This window comes from Arachis duranensis, chromosome 6 (assembly GCF_000817695.3).
Source record: "Arachis duranensis cultivar V14167 chromosome 6, aradu.V14167.gnm2.J7QH, whole genome shotgun sequence".
Classification (NCBI taxonomy): Eukaryota; Viridiplantae; Streptophyta; class Magnoliopsida; order Fabales; family Fabaceae; genus Arachis; species Arachis duranensis.
This window is the reverse complement of record NC_029777.3, coordinates 106936622-106963641: the sequence shown is the minus strand read 5'-3', so window position 1 is coordinate 106963641 and position 27020 is coordinate 106936622. Positions and strand designations below refer to the sequence as shown.

General features: G+C 33.8%; 1 protein-coding gene and 1 non-coding gene across 8 annotated transcripts; both read left to right on the top strand.

Annotated features, from left to right (window-relative positions):
• The first annotated feature begins 6855 nt into the window (after window positions 1-6855).
• On the top strand, window positions 6856-21518 carry LOC107495593 (uncharacterized). 7 transcript variants are annotated; one of them, XM_052263321.1, is made up of 8 exons: window positions 14152-14490; window positions 14683-14739; window positions 18559-18746; window positions 19171-19249; window positions 19726-20116; window positions 20265-20422; window positions 20830-20906; window positions 21044-21518. In XM_052263321.1, the coding sequence occupies exons 4-8, from the start codon at window positions 19178-19180 to the stop codon at window positions 21090-21092; spliced, it is 747 nt and encodes a 248-aa protein (XP_052119281.1). In that variant the 5' UTR covers window positions 14152-14490; window positions 14683-14739; window positions 18559-18746; window positions 19171-19177; the 3' UTR covers window positions 21093-21518. The 7 variants fall into 7 exon arrangements, with proteins under 7 accessions (XP_052119280.1, XP_015972236.1, XP_052119281.1 ...); XM_052263317.1 differs by adding an exon at window positions 18130-18240 and having other exon boundaries at window positions 20830-21518; XM_052263320.1 differs by lacking the exons at window positions 14152-14490; window positions 14683-14739 and adding exons at window positions 6856-7278; window positions 7745-7855 and having other exon boundaries at window positions 20830-21518.
• LOC127740216 (5S ribosomal RNA) lies at window positions 17148-17269 on the top strand. The gene has a single exon (XR_008000897.1). It is a non-coding gene; the product is annotated as a 5S ribosomal RNA (ribosomal RNA).
• Window positions 21519-27020: the final 5502 nt, after the last annotated feature.

Below are 27020 nucleotides of genomic sequence, written 5' to 3'. Positions count from 1 at the left end.
GATATGACCAAAAATAAATATGAGAGAGAAATCATTAAAAGATAGAAAATCACACTTTATCCTCTAAAGTATAAATTTAAAATTTAGAAAATCTAAATAGAAATATTTTATTTTTGTTTATAAAATTTTGGGTTGGTTTGCACTTTTTGTTCATTTGCCTCGCCCATGTAAAAGTTGTACACTAAAATGAAAAAAAAAAGGCCCATTAAATAACACAAAAAGTTGGATCTATGTCCCCTTTGTATCACTATTTTCTTTTTTGTGATAGTGTCTAAACACCAGGAATAATTTTCAGGAATGCGCTAGTTTGGACTTTGGATTGACTTTTTTAGTAAAGAAAATTACTTTTTTTAAATAAAATATTTTGATTCAATTTAAAATTTAGTTAGATATATATTTAAAAAAATATTTTTATTAAAAAAATAAATTATTTATTTTTTCTAAAAAGTAGTAATATCTTACTTTCAAACAAATAAAAGCAAAAGATGTTTTTAATATTTAAAATTTTTTTTAAAAGGTCTATTTAATATAAAATAATTTTTGTTTGTTAAAAAAAATCTTTAAAAAAAATATTTTTTTTTTCAAAAACCAATCTTGTATTGGACTAAAAGGCAACAAACTATAAAATATAGAGGTATTTCCTTTTTATTATTAAATTTTTGTTTATATATAAGGTTCAAAAGATATTAACACAATGGCTTTATTTTAAGACTTCTCTTTCTTTTTTTCCTTTTTTTTTAAAGAAAAGAAGGGACAACAACATGTATATAGTATAGACACATAGAATACATGAGACAGAGTAGTTTACATATTCAATGAGATTAACATGAAACCATCTCTAAAATAAGAGTGTGTTTGTAAAAGATTTGAAGATTGTTAAAATCTTAAAAATGTCTCATTTTAAAATCTCGAGCCACAAAATAAGGCATTAAAAATATGAAATAACATTTTTCATTTCTGTATGTTTTCCGTAAAAATAAAAATAAAAAATCTAAAATATGTTTGATTTCTAAATTTTTTAAAATATTTTTAAGAAGACATATGGAATACTAAAAATATTCCTTTTGCGTTTCTATATTTTTACTTGGTTTTAGTGTTATTGATTGAAAATATATAAAAAAGGCTATTTTTACTTCTATAGTTCTATTATAGTTAAATACAATTTGAATTTTATTTTATATGAAAAAATTCCAAGTCCTGCAAACATATTATAGGTTTGCTCTATATAGACTTAACCTATGTTGTTAAAGGATAAATTTTATCAAAGAAATAATATTTTAATTTTTTAAACTTTATTATAGTGTGTTTTAAAAAATTTTAATTTAATGGTTCAACTGAATATCAACTAAAATATATTTTAATTTTAAATTGATACTACATTTTAAAAATAAAACCAACAAAAAATTATATTCATTATTTCCTTTTAGCTTTTACAGAGATAGAATCTAGTTTAACGAATACGAACCAATTGTTTTCTCATTTTAAAAAATTATAAACGAGAGTTATTTTTAGAAAATAAAAACAAAAAAATTACAAACCAATTAGTTCTAAACCACCCAAACTAAAATAAAAAACATCAATATATGACAATTTGAAATTTTAAAGATTAATATCTAACAAATAAAGATGATATAGACTAAAGTGGTCAATAAAAAGAATGAAAATTAATTTAGAGTTTTACTTAAATAATAATACCTCAAGAGAATTTAAAATTAGCATTTTTTTAATTATATTGACCTTCAAATCTCTTATAATTACTACAGGTATTCAAAATCATATAAAAGATCGAAAAATTGAATTTTTCTTGTTTCTTTGTTTAGGTTTGAGTTTTGGTTCAATTGTAAAAAACTTAAATCAAATCAAGCATAGCAAAAAATATATATATAAAAAGATAATGAAAAAATTAAATAAGATGAATAATAAAATAAAAAAATTAAAATTAAAATTATAAATTAGATTATTAATTCATTATTTTTAATTTTAGATTTTAAATTTAAAAAAATAAGAATTTATAATTAAATCAAATCGCACTTTACTAAATTACTCCCAACACTCTGACGTCGCTGCACTTCTCAGCTGTTTGGTCCGACGCGGCTCAGCCTCTTTTCATCCCGTTTGCGCTACGTTGCGATGTGACATTGTGCCGCAACAACCCATGCATCTTCTTTTCTGCTGTTCACCGGCTGCCAGCCGTACAGGTCTCATAGCAGCCTCACCGTGTGCAATAGTGTCGTCGACGTCTAGCGCCATACATTCCAGAAGACACAAAGTAGTACGCGAAGTACGAAACAAAAAGCCGAAGTCCAACCTGTAGCAGAGTCTGAAGACATTGGGGGCGTCGGTGACACGAGGAGATGGCGACACTGAGCATGAGGTTTGGATTAATAGAGTGTGATTAGGATTAAAAGAGAAGAGATGGTTAAAATTTCTTATGATAGAGTTAAAAGGTTTTTTTTAACTTGAGTTGGAATTTTTTCCCCTTAATTTTCAATGAATTGAAAAATCAGTTTATTATTATTTACATTGTTGAAATTCATCATTGTTTATCTAGCGAAATTAATCTAAAAAATATATCCTTGCATTTTGTCTCTGTTGTCGTCTATGTGGATCTCATTCCAGTCTCTGTCGTTTTTTTAATTATTTGTTCTAATGTTTATTTAGGATTTTTTATTATAATTTTGTATTATAATGTTTTTATTATGATTATTTATTTTTAGAAAAAAGAAAATTTTTGGTAACTAATTTTATTATAGATATATTTATATATAAATATATTGTAATTATTTAGTAACTAATTTTTATTGTGCTGAATAGTTTAATACACTAAAAGATATATACTTTTAAAATATATATAAAAAAAGTTATATATAAAATAAAAAAATGTGATTATTCTTGCCGGAAAAACAAAATGATGACCAATCTAGTATAACCTTGCAATATCAACTAGGGTTGACATCCCAAGATGCTAGTAACTCGCGTGGCACATGTAGTGAACATTTAATAAATTCTGTATAGATGGCAATGAATGGCATTCATGTAAGTCACGATTAACAAGTTTAGTCACTTCCAAGGACATAGATTCAAATTCCTCCAATATAACTCAAATCAAAATGAATTAAATATGTACCATTTGGTTAGAGAAATAGATCCTCTCCAATTTTTTTAACACTTAAAAAAATACAGTGTGATCTTTCACTATAAATTTTATAAGTGGAGACAAATTTAAATATGAGAGAAAGCATTAAAGAGTGAGAGATCACAATTGACACTATCCAATTTTTTCTTTATCGAAGAAGATCCACTCCCTTTGATTAGTGTGATTATAATGCCTATAACTTTTGTGGATCCTGTTTTGTTAAATTTTGTTGATAAAGAACTCACACGAATCCTATTTTCTATTAAGAAAGATATGATCTAAGAAAGTGAACCTAAAAAGAAATATAAAAAAAATTACATTGATTTAGAAATATATGTACCCTTTCATTTTTTTTTGGTGACTAAATAGAAAAGAAAGAAAAAAGAGACAAACCCAAATTAATTGGCTAGGGTCATATCTAAATCTATTAGATGTTGAAGCTCACTCCATGGTTGGCTCCAATTCGAGTGAATGTCCGCGACAGAAGCAGCTGCTTTAGCCATACAATTTGCAACACTATTTGCAGTCCTCTGAATTAAAAGAATAGAGACTCTCCAATTCCAATTCATAACGAATATGCTTTGCCAAATCCCATTCCGGAATATCCTTACTAAGCATTCTTTGGTTTACCAAGAAAAGAGCTTCTAAACAGTCTGTTTCACAAATAACCTCACGAAATCCACTCTCCCAAGCAAGAAGTAAACCTCTCCAAATTGCATACAATTCAACAAAAAAAATACTGCACACTTCGACTTTTTCAGTGCGAATAATACAACCAAAACCAGCATAGCCAGAAGGAGCAAACCAACTAACATCACAATTCAATTTAACAGAATGAACTGGAGGTGGAACCCAATGCAAACAAAGTGAAGGAGGAGACAGAGATTGATGCATAGCAAAAATAGTGTGAAACTCCCTTACTGAACTACGAATCAAACTCACCACTTTACTAGCACTCCATGAATCATCTATATTAAATAAGTCATGATTTCTGCTTCTCCAAATCCACCAGATAGTCGAAAAGAAAAGAAAAGCATCTCCACTCCTTGCACCTCTGTAGAGCCAATCATGTAAATTCGAGTTATCTGAATACAAGCCTAAAAGGGTCCAGACCTCCTTGGCACTAGGGCACTCCCGAAGACAATGAAGAATGGATTCAGAACCATTCTGACACCGATGACAGGGGCTAGATAAAGCTAAACCACGACCCAAACGAAACTCTGCTGTAGGAATAGCATTATGGAGACTGAGCCAAATCAAGAACTTATACTTCTCAGGAATATGCAGACGCCATACCCACAACCAATTATCATGCTCATTCCAGTATACTCTTCCAAACATGAGAAGCGTTGTAAGGGACAGGGCCATCTAAAACTCCCTCATTCCTCAGATACTTCGCCCTCAATAGAGCAACCCAAGGCTTGTCCTGACAATGAAAAAGTTGCCACACCAATTTACCAAGTAAAGATATATTAACACACGCAGGGTCTCTAACACCCAGGCCACCAAATTTTTTTGGAGTGATCACGGTCCTCCAATTAACAAGAGAAAGACCTCTACCATCAACTTGACCCTTCCAAAGGAACTGTCTCATCATAGAAGATAATTTATCGCAAACCCAATTTGGAAAAAAGGATACCTGCATATGATAGACAGGAATGGATGCTGCAACAGAATTGATCAGGCAAAGTCTCCCTGCTTTATTTAGAAGCCTTCCTTTCCAATTAGCTAATCTTCCCCTCACCTTTTCAATCACCGAATGAAAAGAAGCCCTACTGGTACGGGAATGATTAAGGTTAACTCCAAGATATCTTCCTAAGTCCAAAGCAAAACGTATTGAAGAAACACTAGTAAAAATATCTCTTCTACGAGCAGTCACATTTTTAGAACAAAAAGCTTTAGACTTTTCAAGATTCACTTTCATGCCAGATGCCTTGCAAAAAATATTAAGAGAATGCATGACCATTTGGACCTGACTTTTTGTAGCCTGGCAGAAGAGTAAGAGATCATCTGCAAACATCAAATGAGAAAATTTTGGGCCACCCCTAGTGACAGAAACTGGTTTCCACACACCCTCGACCACCTTATGAGATATATAGCAGGCAAGTCTTTCCATACAAAGCACAAATAAGTAAGGAGACATTGGATCGCCCTGTCTAAGCCCCCTTCTAGGAGCAAAACTATCCAATCTATTCCCATTCCACATAATAGAAAGAGAGGATGCACGGACACAAGTCATAATCAAATTAACAGTGATGATAGGAAAACCAAAAGCAATGAGAGTACTCTCCAAAAACCTCCAATCCACCCTATCATAAGCTTTTTCAAGATCAATTTTAAAAGCAAGAGTACCTTTCTTGGATTTTGTGTGCTTCATGAAATTCAAAATTTCTTGGGCCACAATAATATTATCAGGAGCACCACGACCCGGAATAAAACCTCCTTGTAAAGGACTAACAATATCTGGAAGAAAAGGCCGAAGTCGGTTAGTCAATACTTTGGTGATAATTTTATAAACCACATTACACAAGCTAATAGGCCTGAAATCCTTCATAAAGGTAGGGTTATCAATTTTAGGAATAAGCACAATCAGAGTTTCCATGATGCTAGGATTTAAGAACTCTCCCAAAAAAGCGCTCCGGACAATATTCCAAATCTCAGTGCCTACTATCTCCCAATATTCTTTAAAAAAATAAGCTTGAAAGCCATCTGGACCAGGAGCCTTAAAAGGGCTCATACTGAATACTGCTGACTTGACTTCCGCAAAAGAGAGAGGGTCAATTAACCTAGCACAAGCCTCAGTGCTTAGAGTGGGCATCGGAACATCCCCTAAACAATCAACCTCAACCTCTTCCGTTGTACCAAAGAGATTCTTGTAAAAAGAGAGGACTTCTTCCTGGAGAATATCTGGATCAGTAGACCAAGACCCATCTCTAACATATAATCCATGTACTCTATTATGGTTTCTACGCACCAAAATGTACCCTTCCATTTAGACATAGAGTAGAATATACTGGATAAATTTTATCAAATTTCAGTTTTCAAATGTTGAACTTCAGAAAGAGAAAGTATAAGGAGCCAATGACCTAAGCGTACAATGCAATGAAGGTTTAGAAAGTATTAGAAATATGATTATTAGCGTTAGCACTACTCCTTCAGAAATTAGTTTTTTAGGCCATTGGCTCCTTAGCACTACTCCTTCAGAAATTCAAATGTGCTCTATCATCATTTTATCATTGCTTAATGAGCCAATTTTAGTATGATTTGTATTTTAAATAATTTAAGTTTTAAGTTAGTCATTTTAATAACTTCACATCAAAACAATTATATGCGAGTCTCCAATATTATATTCAAACTCGTGACACTTGTTTAAATAGACGAATTAGCTAATCACTTGATCAACCCAAATTAATATAATTGCTAACCTTTTAATGATAAAAACAAGGGTTTAAGCAGTTTTTTTTTTTGTTGGACTTGGACTATGCCCAAGAACCCAACCAAAACTACCCGACCCAGTTTCTAAAATGATGTTGCCTCAGTCACGAGCTCCCTGGCCGCCGTTGCTGTGAATGAGACTGAGGGATGTATACGGTCCGATCCGGTCCAAAGATTCAGTTTGGCCTCGAAATGCTTTTGCAGATCTTGAACTGATTCAGAAGTGGCCTGAGACTGTTCCCGAAAAACAGTCACTTAAGAGAATAATTCAACCGGATCTGTGCCAGAGTTCAAATCACTGGACCTGGCCCAGTAAGAGTTCGAATCTCTCTCAATATTAAGGCACGCATAGGCACCACCGGCCACCGTTCAGACACCCACCGGCCACCGTCACTGGCCTCCCTGTGTTTTTCCTCGAAACCGGCGCTGCTCTGCTTCTGCTGGACTGCTTCTCAGAACCGGCTGCTCTGCTTCCGCGCTGCACAGCTTCTCTGCGCCGCATTGCTCGCCGGAGAACCTTAGTCACGACGCCACCAACAGCGGCCGCGAAGTGTGAAGGTCACTGCTCTGCTCCTGCTCCTCTTCTCCTCGGCGCTGCTCCGCCTCTTCTTCCCCTGCTCCTTTTCTTCTCGGCGCTGGTGCTCTTTTGGTGAGGAAGGTCACAAGCCCCTGCTCAGCCGCTCTTCTTCTTCTCGGCGTTGGTTCTGGTAATGCTTCTGAACTTTTTTTTTCTAAACTAGGATTACGGGCTGAGCTTTGTTATTATAATTTATAATGCTAGATTTGTTCAGAACTTATTATTATAATTTATAAGGTTGATTTGTTGTTCTGAACTTCTGATTATTGTTGATTTGTTCTCTTTGTTTGGTTCTGATTTGTTTTGATTTTAATTACATATAATGGTGATTTGTTCTCCATGTTTGGGTCTGATTTGTTCTGAATTTATTAAAATATGTTCTGATTAATGTTGCTTTGTTCTCCTTGTTTGTTTTTTATTTATTCTGATTTTAATTAAAACATGTTTTGATTATTGTTGATTTGTTCTGATTTTAATTAAAATATGTCAATGTTTAATTATTGGTGATTTGTTGCTGAATACCATCTTAGATTTTCTTTTTTACCAGCACTGTTCTTCTGATGTTTGTGCATTGCTATTGATGAATTCAAGGGCAGCATGGGAGAATGAAGTTAGAGACAGAAAGTCTCAAAGATGGTAAATGCAATGATGGAAAAGAAAAAGAGAAGGTTCACTTTCTGTGCTGTTAAAGTGATTCTGCTGGTCTTGTAAGTTGACACAGTTACACAACTAATTCACAGATACATGTACACATATATTATTATGGATTCTTTGTTCCTTCCTCGTTCATCCGAGATAAGTCTCAATGTAGTCCCTGAAGTTGCACTCGAGCCTCAAAGTAGTCCTTGAACTTAAAAGTTCCTTAGAGTCATCCCCGAACTTGCACTCCGGAACTCAAAGTGGTCCTTCCGGCCATTTCAGCACACGTGGCGCAACCGAAAAGCTTAGCTGGCAGCGTCGTTGACACCTGGGACTCACAGAAACGACGTCGTTTTGGCTGTGGCGCCAAAATGACATGAAACGACGTCGTTTCAGCTCACTACGTCCCTCCCTCAACGTTTCCATAACGTTTTGTCTCCCTCCTCTCTACACACAAAACAAACACAACACAGAGTGTGGTTTCTTCTTCTCCCTCCGTCAATCTCCAATGGCGCATGTGCTCCTCCATTAACCGGACCGATTTCAGTGGAAGACGTTGGCTCTGGAGCATCGCTGCTTTCCTTCATACACAAAGTTGGGCAACCTTGTTTCTCTGAAAGAGGTAAGCCAAAAATGAAAAAAAAATATGGTTCCTCTGTTTTTTGATGTTGTTGTTCATCTAATATTCAAAGTTCAGGCCTTTTTTTTCGATTGTAATTGGTGGGTATGAACGCCTCTGTTCTGTTTTCTGTGTTAGGGTTTGATCACTACTGGCTTTCGTAGTGGTTTGGCCAAGCAAAATTGTAGAGTAGGAGTGTTTCTTGTGTTTTGATGATATGAAAACGTGTTCTCTATGTGTTAGGGTTTACTGCTCTTAGTGGAGGAGTTTCCAAACTGTTAATGTGTTTGAGGAGAATGACTCTGATCAATGTATTTGTTTAACAGAGTTTGCATGATCACAGTAGAAGTAAAGATTTTTAGGGAGTTGAAATTTTTTGTAACTCTGATAATGGATTCTGAACTTGACTGATTAGTGAGAGTGATGATGAAAATTGTAGAAGAGAAAATTCATGAATGGTTTTAAATGATGATAAGCCATTATCTGAAGTTTAGCTAAAATGTGCTTCTGTGCTTTATGTGCTTCATTTAACTATTTTTCTCTTGGAATACACAGTTATGATACTGGTTAGCTTTTCATAGAAGACTTTTGGAAACTTTTTTTTTTGCCAAAAGGTTTTCAATGACTACACTTTTTCGAATAGAAAAAAAAGGTCCTAATGTATATTATTACTATTCTTGAATGTCTTGAAGGCGTGAGGAAGCATTGCCTATATTCAAGAGGAGACTCTTAGGTGCCTTGCTGGAGTTTTCTACTCAAGAATTGCAGGTTCAGGTACATTGGTTTTTGTCAATGATCTTCTTTTCAAATATTTTATTTGTGGCATGTAGGCACAATTGTATCCTTTTGTCTTCTGATTCTATTTCCCTCATCAATCATTTTGGTTCCGAATGTCCATGCTTATCCAAAAATAAATAGCTTCAGTCATAGTTAAGCACATCTCGTTAGTGTTTGAAAATGGTTCCTGTGATACAAATATAGTCAGCACTTATATAATATCAGCTCCATTATCAAATATCTCTAGAGTTCTATTAAAAATGTCAAAAATACTCTGATAAATTGATAATAAGTTATGAGTTAGCCTCATATGATCGCATGACTTAAAGCTAGCACCTCCATTAGGAAGAACCTGGTGAAAGCATGAGAGTCCATTTTAACTATGTAAAACTAAGTAAACATTTATCAATAACACTAGAATCTGTGGCGATTGGCACTTTCAATACTCATAATTTTCACCTTACAATTTTCAGTCGGATTTTTTAAACCAAAAAATTTATTCCACAATAATTAGAAATTAGGTCAATAATAGTAATTGATTGTCTTTAATGACCAAGGTTAACTTTTTGAACTTTGATGTAGCAGGGTTTGAATTGCCTTGTTAATTTATATCAATTCTACATTTGTACCCATCTGGTTTAGAATTTTGCAACCTCCATATCAGGTTGGGCATTGTATCGTTCCTAAGTCATCCCTCTTATTGTGATTTTTTAGCTAAAAATGGTGAGTTTAAGTATATAGTTACAACATAGAAACCACTAAAAATATGCAAAAGTAATCATAAAATTAATGTATGAATTTTTCTTTTCGATTTCCATTTCTGGAAACATGCCGCTTTATACACCAATATATTACCTAGCCAAAGTACAATTCAAAGTATCAGCTAAAGGTTCCAAACAATGCATATTTAGCAATTTAGTAAGTTAACCTAATTTCCTTAGAATTTCAGCTGCAGATCAAGCAACATGCAAAGCAACATGCTTTTTAGCTTTATGTGCTTCATTTAACTATTTTTCTCTTGGAATACACAATTATGATACTGGTTAGCTTTTCATAGGAGACTTTTGGGAACTTTTTTTTTTGCCAAAAAGTTTTCGAATAGAAAAAAAAGGTCCTAATGTATATTATTACTATTCTTGAATGTCTTGAAGGCCTAAGGAAGCATTGCCTATATTCAAGAGAAGACTCTTAGGTGCCTTGCTGGAGTTTTTTGCTCAAGAATTGCAGGTTCAGGTACATTGGTTTTTGTCAATGATCTTCTTTTCAAACATTTTATTTATGGCATGTAGGCACAAGTGTATCCTTTTGTCTTCTGATTCTATTTTCCTCATCAATCATTTTGGTTCCGAATGTCCATGCTTATCCAAAAATATGAGTAATTTTTTTGCTGCTATTTAATATTATTGTACTGCTATTATTACTTATTATGAGTAGAAATTATTACTTATTATGAGTGAGAACTATTACTCTTCTTATTTTTATAAGTAAAAAATTGTGTTTTATTCCTATCACACACATAATGGCTTAAATCGCTTGCTACAGGTGAAGCGGAGCTGGTGATGGATTTTCTTTTATAATAGTATACATTATTCTGTTTTATGAGTAGTGTTAGGAGTGGTTGGTTTATCTTGTGTGTGTGTGTGCTCTTTTGTGTGTCATAGTTGTTGTGATTTAAAGTGTAATTATTGTGATTTGATAAAATCATGTGATTCGTAGACATTATCCAAAGAATGGATAATGAATCAAAGGTTTTTTGTTTTTTGGTTTTGGGTTGAGTTTGTACAGACTATCTAAAAAAAACTAATAATAGTCTAATAGGTTTTAGTTGAATATTCCATACATATATTTACTCATATTTCCAATCTATTACTAGCAGTGATGTCTGATTTCAAACAATGGGTGTGATCAATTAATTTTTTTTTTGTAAATATTGGCAGATGGGTGATCCGTTAATTACGATTATATTTCACCATGGAGGGTCGTTTATCACAGAGGCCGATAGGAGTATGTCTTACAACGGTGGAGAGACTTGTGAGTTGCCGGATATTGATACAGACACGCTGGATGTATTCTTCGTCCGAGACTATCACAAGAAAATTGGGTATAACAAGGTTAGCCAAAGTTGGTGGCTGGTGCCTAATCGGCCTATGCAAACTGGTTTAAGAGCAATAGCAGATGATAATGAGCTGATGGAGATGTGTTACCTGGCTCAGCAGAACAAGGGGTTATTCATGTGTACTACGAACATGGAGTATCTGAGGCTGTGTATATTGAGGAAGCAGAACCAGTGGTTTCTGGCAAGGAGCTGATGCTGATACCAACCATTATCCCCACCCCAAAACCCACCACCAATGCCACAGCTGAACCAATTCCCAGCACAACACCATGCAATCCAACTTCTGAACCAAAGAATACTACTGAATCCACAAAACCAAAGGAGCCACATATTGGCTGCTGGTAACCGAAACAAAGCAGGAAAAAGTCACCATATAACAGACCACAAGCACCAAAATTTAGAAACAAGCCCGGACCACTCAAGAAAAAAAGAAGAAAAGATGCTGATGAGCAGCCAAGTGGGAGTAAGAAGTTAAAGACGAAGATGAAAAGAATATATAAAAAAAGTCGATGTCGTTGTTGTGGCGAAGCAGAACACACGAGAAGGAACTGTCCAAAGAGGACTGCTGCCGAAGAGGCTGCTGCAGCTGCAGAAGCTGCTACTGTTGAGGCTGCCGCTACACAACCCACTGCTGCTAATGGTGGTGAAGGTCAGGCCAACTCTGCTGCCCCTGTCCCAGAAGCCCCAACCGAAATCAATCTTGACCAAAGTCAACCACCCTCGGAAGCAACTGATGACTCTCAACAGGTTCACGAGCTTATATGATTTTAAATTTATCATACTCACATCCTTACCTTGTTTACTAACTATGTTACATTTCTTGGCTGATAGGTTCTACCCTCACCTATTAGGCCGCCAAAGCTCCCTTTAAAAAGAAAGTTAGCCAAGGGTTGTGAAAAACCAGCTTCAGGAAGTATCAATCCACCAGTAACTACCCCACCTGCTGCTACCCCACCAGGAAGTAGTCATACATCAAGGAATCCCCTACTTAACCCTATGCAAGGTGCAACACAGGGAACTGCTACAAGGCTTGCAAATTTCATAAAGTTTGTGCCCAATCCTGGATTCAAGGCACCCAGACACAAAAAATGAAGATTAGGATGATTATGTTTAGGGAAAGCAGGCTGTTTTTTTGTATCTATTTTGCTGATGTTGTTTACAATGCCTAAAACATTGTCCCAGTGTTGGAGATTTTAGGGAAAGCAGGCTGTTTTTTTGTATCTATTTTGCTGATGTTGTTTACAATGCCTAAAACATTGTCCGAGTGTTGGAAATTTTAGGGAAAGCAGGCTATTTTTTTGTATCTTTTTTGCTGGTGTTTTGGCTCTATAATGCCTTTTTTGAATCAAACATTACCAATATGAATATGAATTATGAATTATGATTTTATTCAATTGAGTTTTCTCAGCCTTTTCTTTATATATTATCCTCTGTTACAAATCTAAGACTAGTTCAAGTGCTGTCCATTTCTATTTCATTGAAAAGAGGCCCAGGAACAGAAGTATGCATATAATCAAACACTTTAATTTTCATTTCTTTCAAACAAAAATATAGGAACAACTACATGAACAAGGAATGCATATAACATGCATGTCATTTGTTTTTTGCTAGATACAGTTGACTCTGCTGTCTATCCAGCTTTAATACAAGAACACCAATTACAATCAGCAGCATGAACACAAACATCAAAATTCCTCCCATTTTTAGAACCCTAATTTTAGCTTCTAATTTACCAAATTTCAAGCCATCTTCATCTTCCATTCTTCATCATCAACTGAATGTCTTGTTCTATCATCACATGGCATGGCATCTTCCAAAACTTTATCAACCCACAAAAACAATCCACACCATTTCTTCCCAACGGTCTGCACATCAAAGAAAATTCAATCAGCAAAATTTATATCCTCCAATACAGCATTCAACAACAACAACACTTACATTGTAGTTTGGGCAACCCAGGAACGGTCTCCCTAGATTAGAATCCGTCCCTGACCACCGGAGCACCGGTCTCGACCCGCAGACACACCATTCTGGCAAACGAGCTTCTCTGTTTCTGTTCATTCTCCTCATGATGCTTCCAAATGATCGTGGGTTGTTCGAGCTCCCAGCTACATTGCTCGTGGTAGCCATAACCGGCGGGTTTCAGATAGGGAAAAGAGAAGAACACAACACCAACGAGAAGAGAGTAGAGTGAACAATGTGGCCTTCAAATTTGGGGATTAGGGTTTTAACTAACCCTGAGGGACCAAATTGAGTCGGAAGAGTTTACTCTGCCACATCAGCTAGCCGTTGTGAGTCCCACGTGTCACCAAGGCTGCCAGCTAAGCTTTCCGGTTGCGCCACGTGTACTGAAATTGCCGGAAGGACAATTTTGAGTCCCGGAGTGCAAGTTCGGGGATTACTTTGAGAAACTTTTAAGTTCAGGGACTACTTTGAGGCTCGAGTGCAACTTCAGGGACTACATTGAGGCTTATCTCTCGTTCATCCTCAAGTTTGTTCACATAAAGGTTAGGAAAAGGTTGAGATGAGTGAGAGAAAGAAAGGCCTAGAGAATTCAATTTTGGGATTGATATGACCATAGTTGTAAAAATCGGACTGGACCGGTCGGTTCGATTGAAAACCGGTGAATGGATCATTTGGCCGGTCTGGTTGAGTGAATCGACCGCATAAGGAACAAAACCGGAGAGAACCGTTTGAACCTCCCGGTTTTGAATCAAAACCGGAAAACCGGTGATTTTGTGAAACCCGACCGGTTCGGAATTTTTTTTTCCCTTTCCTTACCGAAAAACGCTGTCGTTTTGTTTCTTTTAAAAGAAAGAGAGAAAAAGCCCTAACCCTGCCTAAACGGCTACCCCTCCCCTGACCCCTGGACCTGGAGGCTGGAGCTCTGGAAGCCTCTCTTCCTCACCTCATCACACCAACAATCTCGAGTCTCAACTTCTCGAGTCTCTTCCTACCCTCATCACAGCAACACTCTCTTCCTCGCAGTCTCTCTCAGTCTCGAAGACTCTCTTCCTCTGCTTCGTCTCGCCGGCTTCACAGTGTGTCCGAGTACGTCGGGTTCGTGGCTCCGTGTCTCTCGTCATCGTCGTCGCGTCTCCTGCGTGCTGCTGCGGTGCTACCTCTCCGTCGCGTCTTCTCCGTCGCTGCTGCGGTGCTGTCTCTCCGTCGCCGGAATCTGCCTCATCCAGGTTGGTCTCCAAACTGTGAAATATGTTCTCTGTTTTTTTTAGTTATTTAGTTGGATTTTAATTTGATGAAGGGAGTGAATAACTGATAGGTTAATGGCAGATTGTTGATTATGTATATATTGTTGAGTTATAACTTGTTATATTGTTGAACTAGTTAATGGCAGATTGTTGATTTTTTTTTCTGATTTGTAGTGGCTATGGTTGTTTTTGTTGATGTAACATTGCTATGCCAGAATCTGTCTCATCCAGGTTGGTCTGCAAACTGTGAAATATGTTCTCTGTTTTTTTAGTTATTTAGTTGGATTTTAATTTGATGAAGGTAGTGAATAACTGATAGGTTAATGGCAGATTGTTGATTATGTATATATTGTTGAACTAGTTAATGACAGATTGTTGATTTTTTTTCTGATTCGTAGTGGGTATAGTTGTTTTTGTTGATGTAACATTGCTGTGCCAGAATCTGTCTCATCCAGATTGGTCTGCAAACTAGATTTTAATTTGTTGAAGGGAGTGAATAACTGATAGGTTAATGGTAGATTGTTGATTATGTATATATTGTTGAGTTATAACTTGTTATATTGTTGAACTAGTTAGTGGCAGATTGTTGATTTTTTTGTTGATGGTGATGCCTTTAATAATAATGTTGCTGCATAGTGTTGAAAAATTTATTGTTGGTTTTGAAATTAGAAAAAAGAATCAATAGTATAATGTGATTTTGAAAGGCTTTTAAGACTTTAATTTGAATAATGTGACCATATATATGAACTAATAACTATATGACAAGGATAGGATTATTATTATTATTATTATTATTATTATTATTATTATTACCTGCTATAAGTTGGATGAACATGCCATGATGATGAATTCAGGAGTGATTGAATATTGTCCGAGAACATTAATTTAATTGTAGCAGTACAACTAATTTTAAAGATTATTATTTTTATTGTGTCAAATTAAGATATGTATTTTAAACTTTTTAAATTTTTGACTATTTTATATTTTTTATTTACGTGGGACCAGTAAAGTGATTTATCGGTTGAACCAGTAAACTAGTAAACCAGTAGCCTGACCGGTTTGATCATCGGTTCGGTTCTTACAACTATGGATATGACTAGCATTAGCGTTTACATTTTGTGTCTCCTAGCATTTGGAATTGTGATTCATGGAGAGATTCAAGTTTTTACCCGGTATAATTGTAGCCCAAAATGTCTAGGTTTCATCGAGTCTAGGGCCAGGTTAGGGTCTGTAAAATACGTCCGGTACATATTTTGGGCCGGGTTTGGGTTAGGGCAAACTCCGTTTCACCCGGCCCATGTACACCCCTCACTCCATCCTTGGGAGTCCCGTTAGACCAAAAGCATACGCATATCTTGAATTATTGCCCATGCTCTGCAGGGCCAACGAGCCCTGCGAAGGAAACCCAGGAACCCAGACCCCGATCCGGTGGTAAGCGATGTTGAGAACCTGAAACTGAAACTGAACCATGCCGAATCCAACCGGTTTGAATTGGTTCGGTTTGTTTTAACTGGTTCAAAAATTGAATCCGGTTTGTGGAAAATTGAACCAGCGAGTCCTCCTTTTACACGAATAAATTTACGCCCTTTTCTCCTAGGGTTTAGATCGCGCTTAACCTTCATATATCGAGTTTGGAATAGCCGCAGATCACTCTCTTGAAGCAAAGTGCTTAGTCCTTGGAATCCAAATGATCACAGTACAATGCTATTTCATATTCGTTTTTCTTTTTCATTTGTGTTTTCTGCTAAGTTAATCGTGCTGCTAAATGTTGTTCTTGACTCATTTATATCTTCAGTTTTTTTTTCTTTTATAATTTTATAATTTTTGTTCCTAATTTTCTGCAAGCTGGAAATTTTGGAGTCATCTTTACAGCGAGTTGGTTGTTCATTGATACCTTTCTCGTGTCTGAGGATGGCGAAATTGTTTCAGATCCGTTGATGTTATTTTTCATTGGCCAAGGAATGATAATGGAATGTCAAATTCCTTGTGCTTTTATTGCCAATGGTGCATTTCACAGTTTCACTGTCTTTCCTGTACTTTGTTCAATTCATTGCTTTTTGATACAATCCATTTTTTACCTTGGATGCCGAGTTATGTTATTTGTAAGCACTTTTTGTCTCATACAGCAAGCTGATGCACATTTTTCACTATCAGATGAGGTGGGAGATTTATTTGATATTGTTTCTCCACCCAATCTAAGTGCAAAAGAATGTGGATATGCTTGATGTGTGTGACATTAAGTGGTGAAAAGCATTTCTATGAAGTTCTTAATCTCCAATGCAGTAGTGATTTGGCTGAGAGAAAAAAGTCAAAGACTCATTCTAAACACATGATATTGCTATTTACATGTGAGCATTAATATACCCTTGTGGTTGTATTCATTGGCCATTGAGGGGTTCTTTATAATAATAATGCTCAAATTGAAGTTCTTTTGGAATTAGTCAGGCTTCTTGTACTGTTATGAATGTGCTTGGAGTTTGGAATACATTCCCACATCTCATTTGTCAGTCTCTTTTGATGGACAAGTTTTTGTTTTTGTTTTTGTTTTTAAACACATGATATTGCTATTTACATGTGAGCATTAATATACCCTTGTGGTTGTAATAATGGTTAACAAAATTGTGTGTGCGAACTATGATAGGTGCGATCATACCAGCACTAATGCACCGGATCCCATCAGAACTCCGCAGTTAAGCGTGCTTGGGCAAGAGTAGTACTAGGATGGGTGACCTCCTCCTGGGAAGTCCTCGTGTTGCACCTCTTTTTTTTTTTTTTTTTTTTTTTTTTTTTTTTTTTTTTTTTTTACCTAGCAAGCCATATATTTCAAGACTTAAGAAACACTGATATGTTAGCTCTCTAGCATAAGTGCACGAGCCAATTTTTGTATGGATTGAATTGGTGTCTTGGAATTTGCTAAAGTGCTTAGGGAGATTGGTTGATTTTTATATGGATGTCAATAAGCTTCAGCATACATGTTTCATGTGAAATTTGGATTTTCCTGTTGTTTTATGATGCTAGATGAATATATAATGGCATAATGCTTATTCCACCTATGTTCACCAAAATGGAAATTATATTACACATTTTTGTCAAATATATAACAGTTTTTTGAAATCTGATTGTTGTTGGATTGTTTGACATTCTGCAACATGGTTATCAAGCTGGAGAGTTAACATATATTTGTTGAGCTACTGCAGACTTGAATTGTGGACTCAGTCCTTATGCCGGATAGAATATACATTGACAAAAGCATTTGTAAATAAACATAATTATAGTACATAAAATTTTCATGATTTAACATTTTAACTTTATAATGAAGAGAACAGAAGACATAACTTACTAGCATCTTAATTGCTGCCTAGCAAAATAAAATATCTTATATTTTAAGCTCCTACGGATGCCTTCTTCAAAACTGAACAGAATACAACTGATAAACATTAAAACATATAAAAGTCTAATAATCCCGATACATGTTGAACAAAATTAACCAGTACATTCCTAAAGAAAAACTATAGGTAAAATTAGACTCCCAAACTTGTGTATAATTGAGTTTGATATAAAGACAATTTGTACACAAATTTATTTGCATTTTTGTTTTTTTTGTTTTTTTTTTTATTGTAGGAAAGCACATATCTTTTCTCTCCCCTTTCAACGCAACAATTAAGGGTTCATATAAGAATTTACTCCCCAAAGGCAGGAAAGTTGACCGCTCCAACCATTGTAATTTTCAAAGTGAGTCTGCACTTCAAGAAGTAGAGTTAAGCGTTTGTGGGAATTTAAACTATGTACCCACAGAGCATGTTATGCATGTTGTGCTCTGTTCTTTGGAAAATGTATGGCATCTTGTCAAACTACATAAGTGAATCCTTTTACCACAATAAGTCATCCTTTTTGTTCTGAATCATTTTTCAACTTAATTTGAACCTTTTTCTTTGTCAACACTTGATTTAGGCTTGTGAGTTACTGTTCTTGATATCAAGGCTGAGGGTTTCTTATCCTTCATGCTCTTATCCTTTTGTTTGTGTTTATAATTTTATTTATTTATTGCAGTTCTGTTCAAGGTCTTGATTGGAAAAGTTGAACAGAAAATAAACCTACTGCTTCTTCAGTGTTGATGTGGCCAAAGACATACAATTCTGTTGTAGAGGATTGTGTCTCATCTTAATTCAATTAGCTGGTGCTGTAGTAACTCCAAAGATCTTAAGTGAAACTTTTTGGTGGTTTACTTACGTGTACAGGTTAGGTCTTTTTCCATGTGAGCTCTTCTCTGTGTGTATGCGCACCCCTTTTATTATATCCAGTAAATGTCTGATACAACTTTTAAGCACTCGTTAAACAATCAGAATTTTAATGATTTATTTTAGAAAATGCAAATGGTGGTGTGCTTTGACTGAACAAACACTGCCTATATTTCATAGTTAACTAGCCTTGAATAGATATCCCAGTAATTTCGCCCGAAAAAAATGATGATTATTAGCATGATTATTGCCTTTTCTTTTGGGATGAAAAAGCAGGAACATTAGTATGTCTTTTCAATTGGCCAAGTTGTCATCTATGAACTATGATGCAGGAGCTGAAAACAAATGGCATATGTGATTCATTGATCATTTAGTTAGTGATTCTCTAATCTTTCACCTGTTTCAAATTTGTGGTGTTACTCAGTTTCTCCATGAAGACTTGGAGGCAATTTATTGGACTGTGTATATATTTGTTGGTGTGGAGTTCATTTATATCATCTCCTGTAAGCTATCTCATATCCACTTAGTTAATTTGTCTCTTACTCTCTTCACTCTCCAATAGTATTTATTTTCCTATCAAAATAAAAAATACATTACATGTTTGTTTAGTGCAATTTAGAATTTTAGATCATACCTATACAGATTTGTCAGTTGTGCTTGGTCTATTACCTTCTTGGTTTTGTACTTTTGTACCCTTTAAAGTGAGAATCTTGTAAATCAAGGAATGGGATCTACACTCAATGCAATATATTTATACAAATGGAAACATTTTTTTTTTTATTTTTTCAGTGTAAGAATTCTCATTGGAGAATTCTAGTCCAAGTCACTTCTGATAGACAAGCAATAATCGAATTTTATGATTATTATCTTTGATACACACAAGAAAGAATTCAATGCAATCATGCTCGTGCTCATATGGACACCCACATCATGCCCTTGTTTTCTTTTAATTTTGGCAAATTGTGTTTTGCAATTCTAGATTGTGGATTCTGCAAATTCAAACTTCAACAGTGGAAATGACAGAACCTTTCATCCCATCAAGAAATTTGTGATGCAATCTTATTTTGACAGGCACATAGAATTACATGATTCAGTTTTTGATAATTTTATATCTCAAGAAGACAATGCTGGTTTGTGTCAAGTGCTTCCAGAAAACCATGATTTTGTGCCAAGATTGTCAGTTCTGAAGCGAGAGCTTATTGGCGAAGGTTCTCATCGTCATGTGTCTACATTACTAAAATTTCAAGCCCGGCAATCAGAGTCTTCGTCCCAACTTCTAAGCTCCTCGTGTGACTTCATAATTATTGAAAGACTACCTACCGGTGTTTTTGCTGATCCATTTGAACTACAGCGACTTGTTCAGCGTGGTGGTATGTACTTTACATGCTTCAGAATAAAAAGGAAAAGAAATTCATAGTTTCAGGACTATCACTTTTTTTTAAAAAAAACCTAATTTTTAGACACAAAAAAAAGGACTATCATTTTTTCATGCCAATGAACTTTTTTCTTTCCCTGCAGTCTTCAATGATGTTGATGTCTTTGGTGATACAAATCTGGAACTTCCTTCCTTCTTGTCTAATCGTTCTGCCGTTGAAATACATTCGGTTGTTGACCCAAATAAATTTCTAGAGCCAACTGATATGAAGATTGAGCTTCCATTGCATGCGCGATATCAAGTAAGAGGCTATTAAGTTCAATTACCCTTCTTTTTTAGTTCCATTTTCAATTAGCTCTGTGTAGTTATATATTTTTTAATCTAATGTTTTAAAAAATAAAAGCTTATAGTCTTGCATTTGTTATGATATATAGATGGGAAAGTCATTGTTTTCTATTTGCTTCTGTTATTCACTGGTGCTATATGCGGTGCAGGGGCGAAGCTAGGTTGAATTTTCAGGAGGGGCCAAAAATTAATTTTGCAACAGAGTAAAATAAAATTCTTAAGGGGGGCTAAACTAAAATTTGTACACAACTTAGAAAGAAAATTCTTCGTAGTTGTACATGGAAAAGAACAAAAATTAGTTTGCCTTGAATATTAGACTATTCTTGTGTTGCCTAATTTTCTTTCCTTCTCCATCTATTGCAGCCTCTAAATGAAAGTGGCTACTCCACAGTTGAACTTGGTATGCCTGATATTCTGGTGCGCTGCAGCACAAATGAAAGGTCAGAAAATCAAAATTATTTCTTCAAATTGACCAACAATGATGCTGATGTTATATATGAAGCTGATGTTCTTTGGAGAATTCCTTCTGGGAAAAAGGCACATTCTAACCTAGTTTTTGTCATTACATTTAGTGCAGCATTGTTATCAACTCTTGTAATTGTTCTCTCGTCATTAGAATATTCTAAGAGCAGAGTGAGAAAAGATTCCAAGCAATCTTAGAAGTTCAGAAGTTCTTCCGCCAAGAATTCTGGGTATTGACTATAATGTGTCTTGTTCCTTCTTTTATGGGTATTGACAAAGTTTAGGTGGCTTTAGTATTTGTCAGTCTACCAATGTCAGAGTATATGTCTGTGCTTATGAAAAGAGTGTTCATAGCAATAGAAAGGACTCTAATCCACATTCTTTTGAGATATGTTCAGAACATTGGCTTCTTTGCTGACTCTCGTTGACAGTATATCTCGTCTATAATAACCTCCCAGGCACAATGGCTAGGATGGATTTCTATGTCTCTTCATCCGTGTTAATTCTTTGGGAATTCTTCGGCGAAGAGTGAAGATTCTAACTAAATTTGTAGACGATTTTTTTCTATTATGAGTAATCTTCACTCTTCATTGAAAGGTACAATGCACCATAACATTATCCTAATTCCTCCCCAAGACCCCTATGAAACACGACATAATGAATTGTCTATGGCCTGCCTTCTTATGCTACTTGTTCCAAACAAGGCCTAAAACTTTCGACTTACAGCAATATTCTAGTTGATGAACTGAATCTTATTAGGTTAGTAGTGGTGGGTCCTGTAATATGACAATCACAAAACTAGAGGTCACATTGCATCAAGAAGGTGTGCAAGTTCATGTATAATCCCATGAAGTCTCAAATGTTGTTACCAAATAGATTTTGATATTGTTTAGGCATCTTGACCTGTTGCATTATCAAAAAGTCAATTTCAATCTCTTTGGATCTCAAATCAATTTCTGATTCTGATCAATTTTGGGGGGTCAAAGTCTAATAATAGGTACTCTATTAGTTGCTTCTAGATCCACATCAAAGAAGCGAACTCTAATACGAAGTCTAACAAATTAAAAATGCTGAATTGAAATATCGATTGTCAATTAGCTGTTGAATTAACTTGGACTCAAGTCAGCTTAGAGTGTCACCCGTCTAAAATGTCTTAAAATGCACCACGTGAAACTCATGTACGATAATGAAGAATTAAGATAATAGAATGATTCACTGTTACGGAGTAGGTACTTAAGAAGCAAAATAATAGTGCATTATTTTCCATATTTCATGAAAGTAGCAGACCTAGGGTCTTTTCTTCTTTGACCTCTTAGGTTGAGGGAGAATCAAGATTGGTTTCAATAAAATAATTATATTAGTCATTTGTAGTTTTTATTAGGAAATTAGTTATCTATTATAAGAAGTTATATATATGCTCTCAATTATGACTCTCTCATGCATAATTTAAACTGTCACTTTCTATTAGGTCACACTCTATTATCTGAGCTTTTTGGGTATTAATCTCATTTTCAGCCTATATCTAATTATCGCCTTATGGCTTATACAAACGTTTCGCCCCCTTTCACATCATTTATTATGATTCTATGAATTTGTTGAAACAAATTTCATTCTAAGATTTTGCAGAATTTTACTGTTGTACATCTTTTGGAGAAAATGTTTTAAATAAAAGAAGAAAAATCCTAAGTGCTTTCTTTAAAAAAATGCCTTTGAAATCTTCAATAGCAAAGCCAAACTAGCTTAGTCTATTTATGTATTGAAAAATATGAATTATAAGAAAAAGAATACTCAAATCTTTTCCAATTCTTGAAGCACGTTGTTATTTTACCAAAAAAAAAAAGTGTGTAGAATTTCATATAATCTAAATTTTACGAGAGAAAGAATAGACAAAAGTACATATGAATTTTCACGCGGTAAACTAATGCATATTTCAATATTTTAATCAGTCATGTGTACACACTAATATCAATTTTTTTAATCATTTTTACTTTTTTGTCGTCTGAGTAACTTTTCTAGTAATAGTGACTCTCAGATAGCATGTTATTTGTTATGGTGGCTTTGTACAATGGGTGACTTGGATTTAATAAATAAAAATAAATACAAGATTAAACGTTAAAATGAAATTTTTTAAAATCTTTGCATTAGTTTATATTAGGAATTTGTAAATCCTAATGTATCAAAATATAGAAAGAACATACCCTAAATTTGTGTAAATGCTTGTGGTGGCTCCTCTTCTACGCTAAAGAATAGAAAGAAGAAGTTCGACTACAACAACGGTAAGTGTTTGCATGGACTTGATGCAGTGATGTTTGAGTCTGCACATAATGGAACCTAGGGAGATTGTTTTTTCGTTGTCTGTTATGATGATTTCTTGTTTTGTTTATGATGATAAATACTATGCAAGTTATGTAAAATGTTTTTGAATTTATGAATGCAGAAGGTTGAATTGAAATATAATTATTTTATTTGGGCTAATGAAGTTGTTGATGCTAAAAAAATTGAAAAATTTAGGAGAATAGTAAAAAAACAAATGGAAGTATTTAGAAGAAAGCAAATGAAAGGATGAAAAAGAGGTGAAAAAGATGCTGCAAATAATTTATGGGATTAATCAAGAATTGAAAAATATTATAAAATGGGATTACACAATGCATGGAGTCACCATGACAAATAACATGCCACTTGACGGTCACTACTACCCGAAAAATTACTTAGGTGATAGAAAGGTAAAAATGACTAAGGGAACTTGATAGTGGTATTTATACTTGACTCATTAAAATAGTGTATATTAGTTTACTGTGTGAAAATTCATGTGTATTTTTTGTCCATTCTTCTTTTCCCAAGAACTAAATATTCCGTGCAAAGCATTTAGATAGCGAGGACAACACATTTAGATAGCGAGGACAACACAACGTTATAATACTAATCTAACACACAAAAAACAATGCATAAATAAATTGAAATTAATACAACCACAACACCCCCTAAAAATATACCATAAGTACCCCATCTGTTCTAATTTAGATTTGTTTATTTCAATTATATTATGTGTAGATAAAAAATAAATATATAACGGTTAATTTGTAGAGTATTTATTACGCATATGCAACATTTTTAAATTTTTAATTTACGATGTGATATGGACACTATAATTTGGCCTTTATAAGATATAATTCAAAAATTAGATTAAAAGAACGTTAGAATTTTTATGAGTCATAAACAACTACTATTCATGTTGTGCATAACTCAGCTGCTGCTATATCTATAACTCATCGTTACTACTTGATTCATTCCGTATTACTCGATAACAGTAACATGATTTGAAAAACAAGTCAAATAAATAGATATAATCATTCAAGTAAAACATAAAAAAATTTTCACCCATCACTCCTAATTGCTCGGAAAAATAATAAAAACAGACATTGAAATTTCAAATATAATCGCATTATAACCCACACACGTTTTCACTAATATCTTAGTAACTAAAAATATTAAAAAACGGTCACTATATAGGATAAAACAAGATAAAAAGTAGAATACATCTCACTCTTATTCTTTTTTTTTTTTGAATTATTAATAGCTTGAGTCTCGGATTAACTTTACATTTATCTGATATTTTTTGGAGCCTGATATATACCCCAATCCACGTTTTTTCTTCTGTGATGAATTATAGTTCGAATAGACCCTTACTAGCAAGTGAAAGAACCCAAGATTGAGAAGTTTAAAAGTGGTAAAGGATACGATTTTTTTAAGAATTCTTTTCAAGATTTGAACCTTTATAAATGTCTCTTGGGAAAAAAATTAAATTTCTGAGAAGTTGTATTCAGAGGAATTTTCTCACATTTATAAATATGGTTTTTTCCTTAGTGGTACTTTTGTAGATCCAAGCAATCTTCCCAGCCTGTTGAAAGAAAGCACGCCTTAAGAAGTAATAATAATGAGTAGTTTGGAATGGTTAACTAATATGAGTTTTCGGCTATATAGCCAATGGAAAGAACATATGAAAATGATGGTCCATGTCATGGAAGGCCAAATTCTTTGGTTCTGGACACCTTATGTATAATATTTTTTAATAGTGGCTTATTGGAAACCAAACCTAGTGATCACTTTTGCTATGCACACTACTTAGACCATATATGGAATTGACATATTCAAGTAATTTTGATATTTCTTGGATAAAATCCCACACATGACACACCCCAACAAAAAGTTAAATAAATAAATAAAAGTGATGGTGATGTTACTCATACATATGCATTAAGGATTCATATAGAAGGACAAATATGACACTTGGTGTCCTAGGAAAGCTGGGTATAGCAAAATCTTATCAAGTTTGACATTACATTATTAAAACTCATATTTCATTATTTAAAAACACTTTATACTGATGCTTAGAGCTCTAGAGTAGGATTTTAGGTGTACTAATTAAGAACGATAAAATTATTTAAAACAAGTTCAAAACAAGTTTTAATTTTTAAACCCTTCTTTTTAGCCATTTTTTCTTTTTAAAAGGAGTGGGGTTTGAAATTCTATATATTACTTATGTGATTGTTCTAAAATAGAACAACTTCATAATGAAAATTGCCAATATGCTAAAATTGTTTGAAAAATTAATGATATTAAACTTTATAACTTCACTAAAGTTCTCGTTTTAGTTAAAAATCAGAACGAAATACATTGTAAATTAAAGTACTTTACCACATTTTTTTTGTTAATCCAAATATCTTCATTATTTATATGATCATCAAAAGTTAACTACAAGGGAAAACTAAAATATATAGCATTCCAATTTCCTTCTCAACATCACTGAAAACCTAACCATTCTTTTTTTTTTTAGGTAAATGAAAACTTAACAATTTGATTCATGTATGTATGCATGATTTTGTTGCAAAAATTACAAATATAAATTAACACTAGTGTTTCATGAGAAGTAAAGTTGTATAAGCAGAAAGATGCCAACTGGGAAAAGAGAAAGAAGATTCATCCAAGATTTGGTAGCAGCACGTGTGGAAGACAATTTGACGGCGTGTCCCTCAAAATCTTAATATCATAATTATATATTCATTTTCAACCACAGAATATCATTAATAATAATTTTTCTTTTGGAGCACCGAGCTAGCAGCACTAACAAATGCAACAGCAACTAGCACAACAGGAAAATAAATAAATAAATAAATAATAAGAAGATTTTAACAAGTTTGTCAGTTGTCACTATGAATATATTTGATCTTTTAAACAGGATAAGATATTGAGAATAAGAAGATATAAATAATAAAGATAAAAATATTATTTATTTGATGATAAATTAAAATAAATTATAAAAATTTAATTTATTTATATTTTTTATTTAAAAAATTATAAAAAATTAATAAAAATAACAAAAAAAACAAAAAATAAAATATATTTTTTATTAATATTTCTAAACACAATATTTTTAATTATATTTTATATGTTAAATATAATTTTGTTAGTATTCCATGCCTATAAACAAACACCACATATTGGTTGTTATGTTGTGCGCAATTTGTGTTTTCTTAATTTTTTTTAATTCTAAAAGTTTAATTTCTGTATAAGTATAAAAATAAATAATTTTACACTATTTTTTAATTATTTAATAATATATTAATAAAAACATTTAAATCAATGAGTGTCAAATATTTTCGTTAAAATAATAATAATGCGTAATCAAATATTTTTATACAATGAAAGATTTATTTATTTTTTCTTAAAGTTTTTGGGACGGGAGTGGATATATAGTGGCCACAGAGCACACAAGCAGGTAGTAACCAGTAACCACAAAGCACGCTTCCTGCTTCTTAGTTGCCACAAAAGTCATCAATAGTGTGTCAAAATCGAAAATGAATGTCTCTCACCATTTATTTATTGATTTTTATTTCTTAAAATACTACACGTTTATTTAACTAGTATTCTAAGGACAATATTAGTTAAACGAAAAATAACTAACTTTAGTCAAATCGAATTATTAGTTTATTCGTCTGTTTAAATAGTGTTATATTTTAGGGAGCTATTTTGATAAAGACGACTAAAACGTTTTTTTTAAAGATATTTTTTAATAATTAAAATTTAATACATAT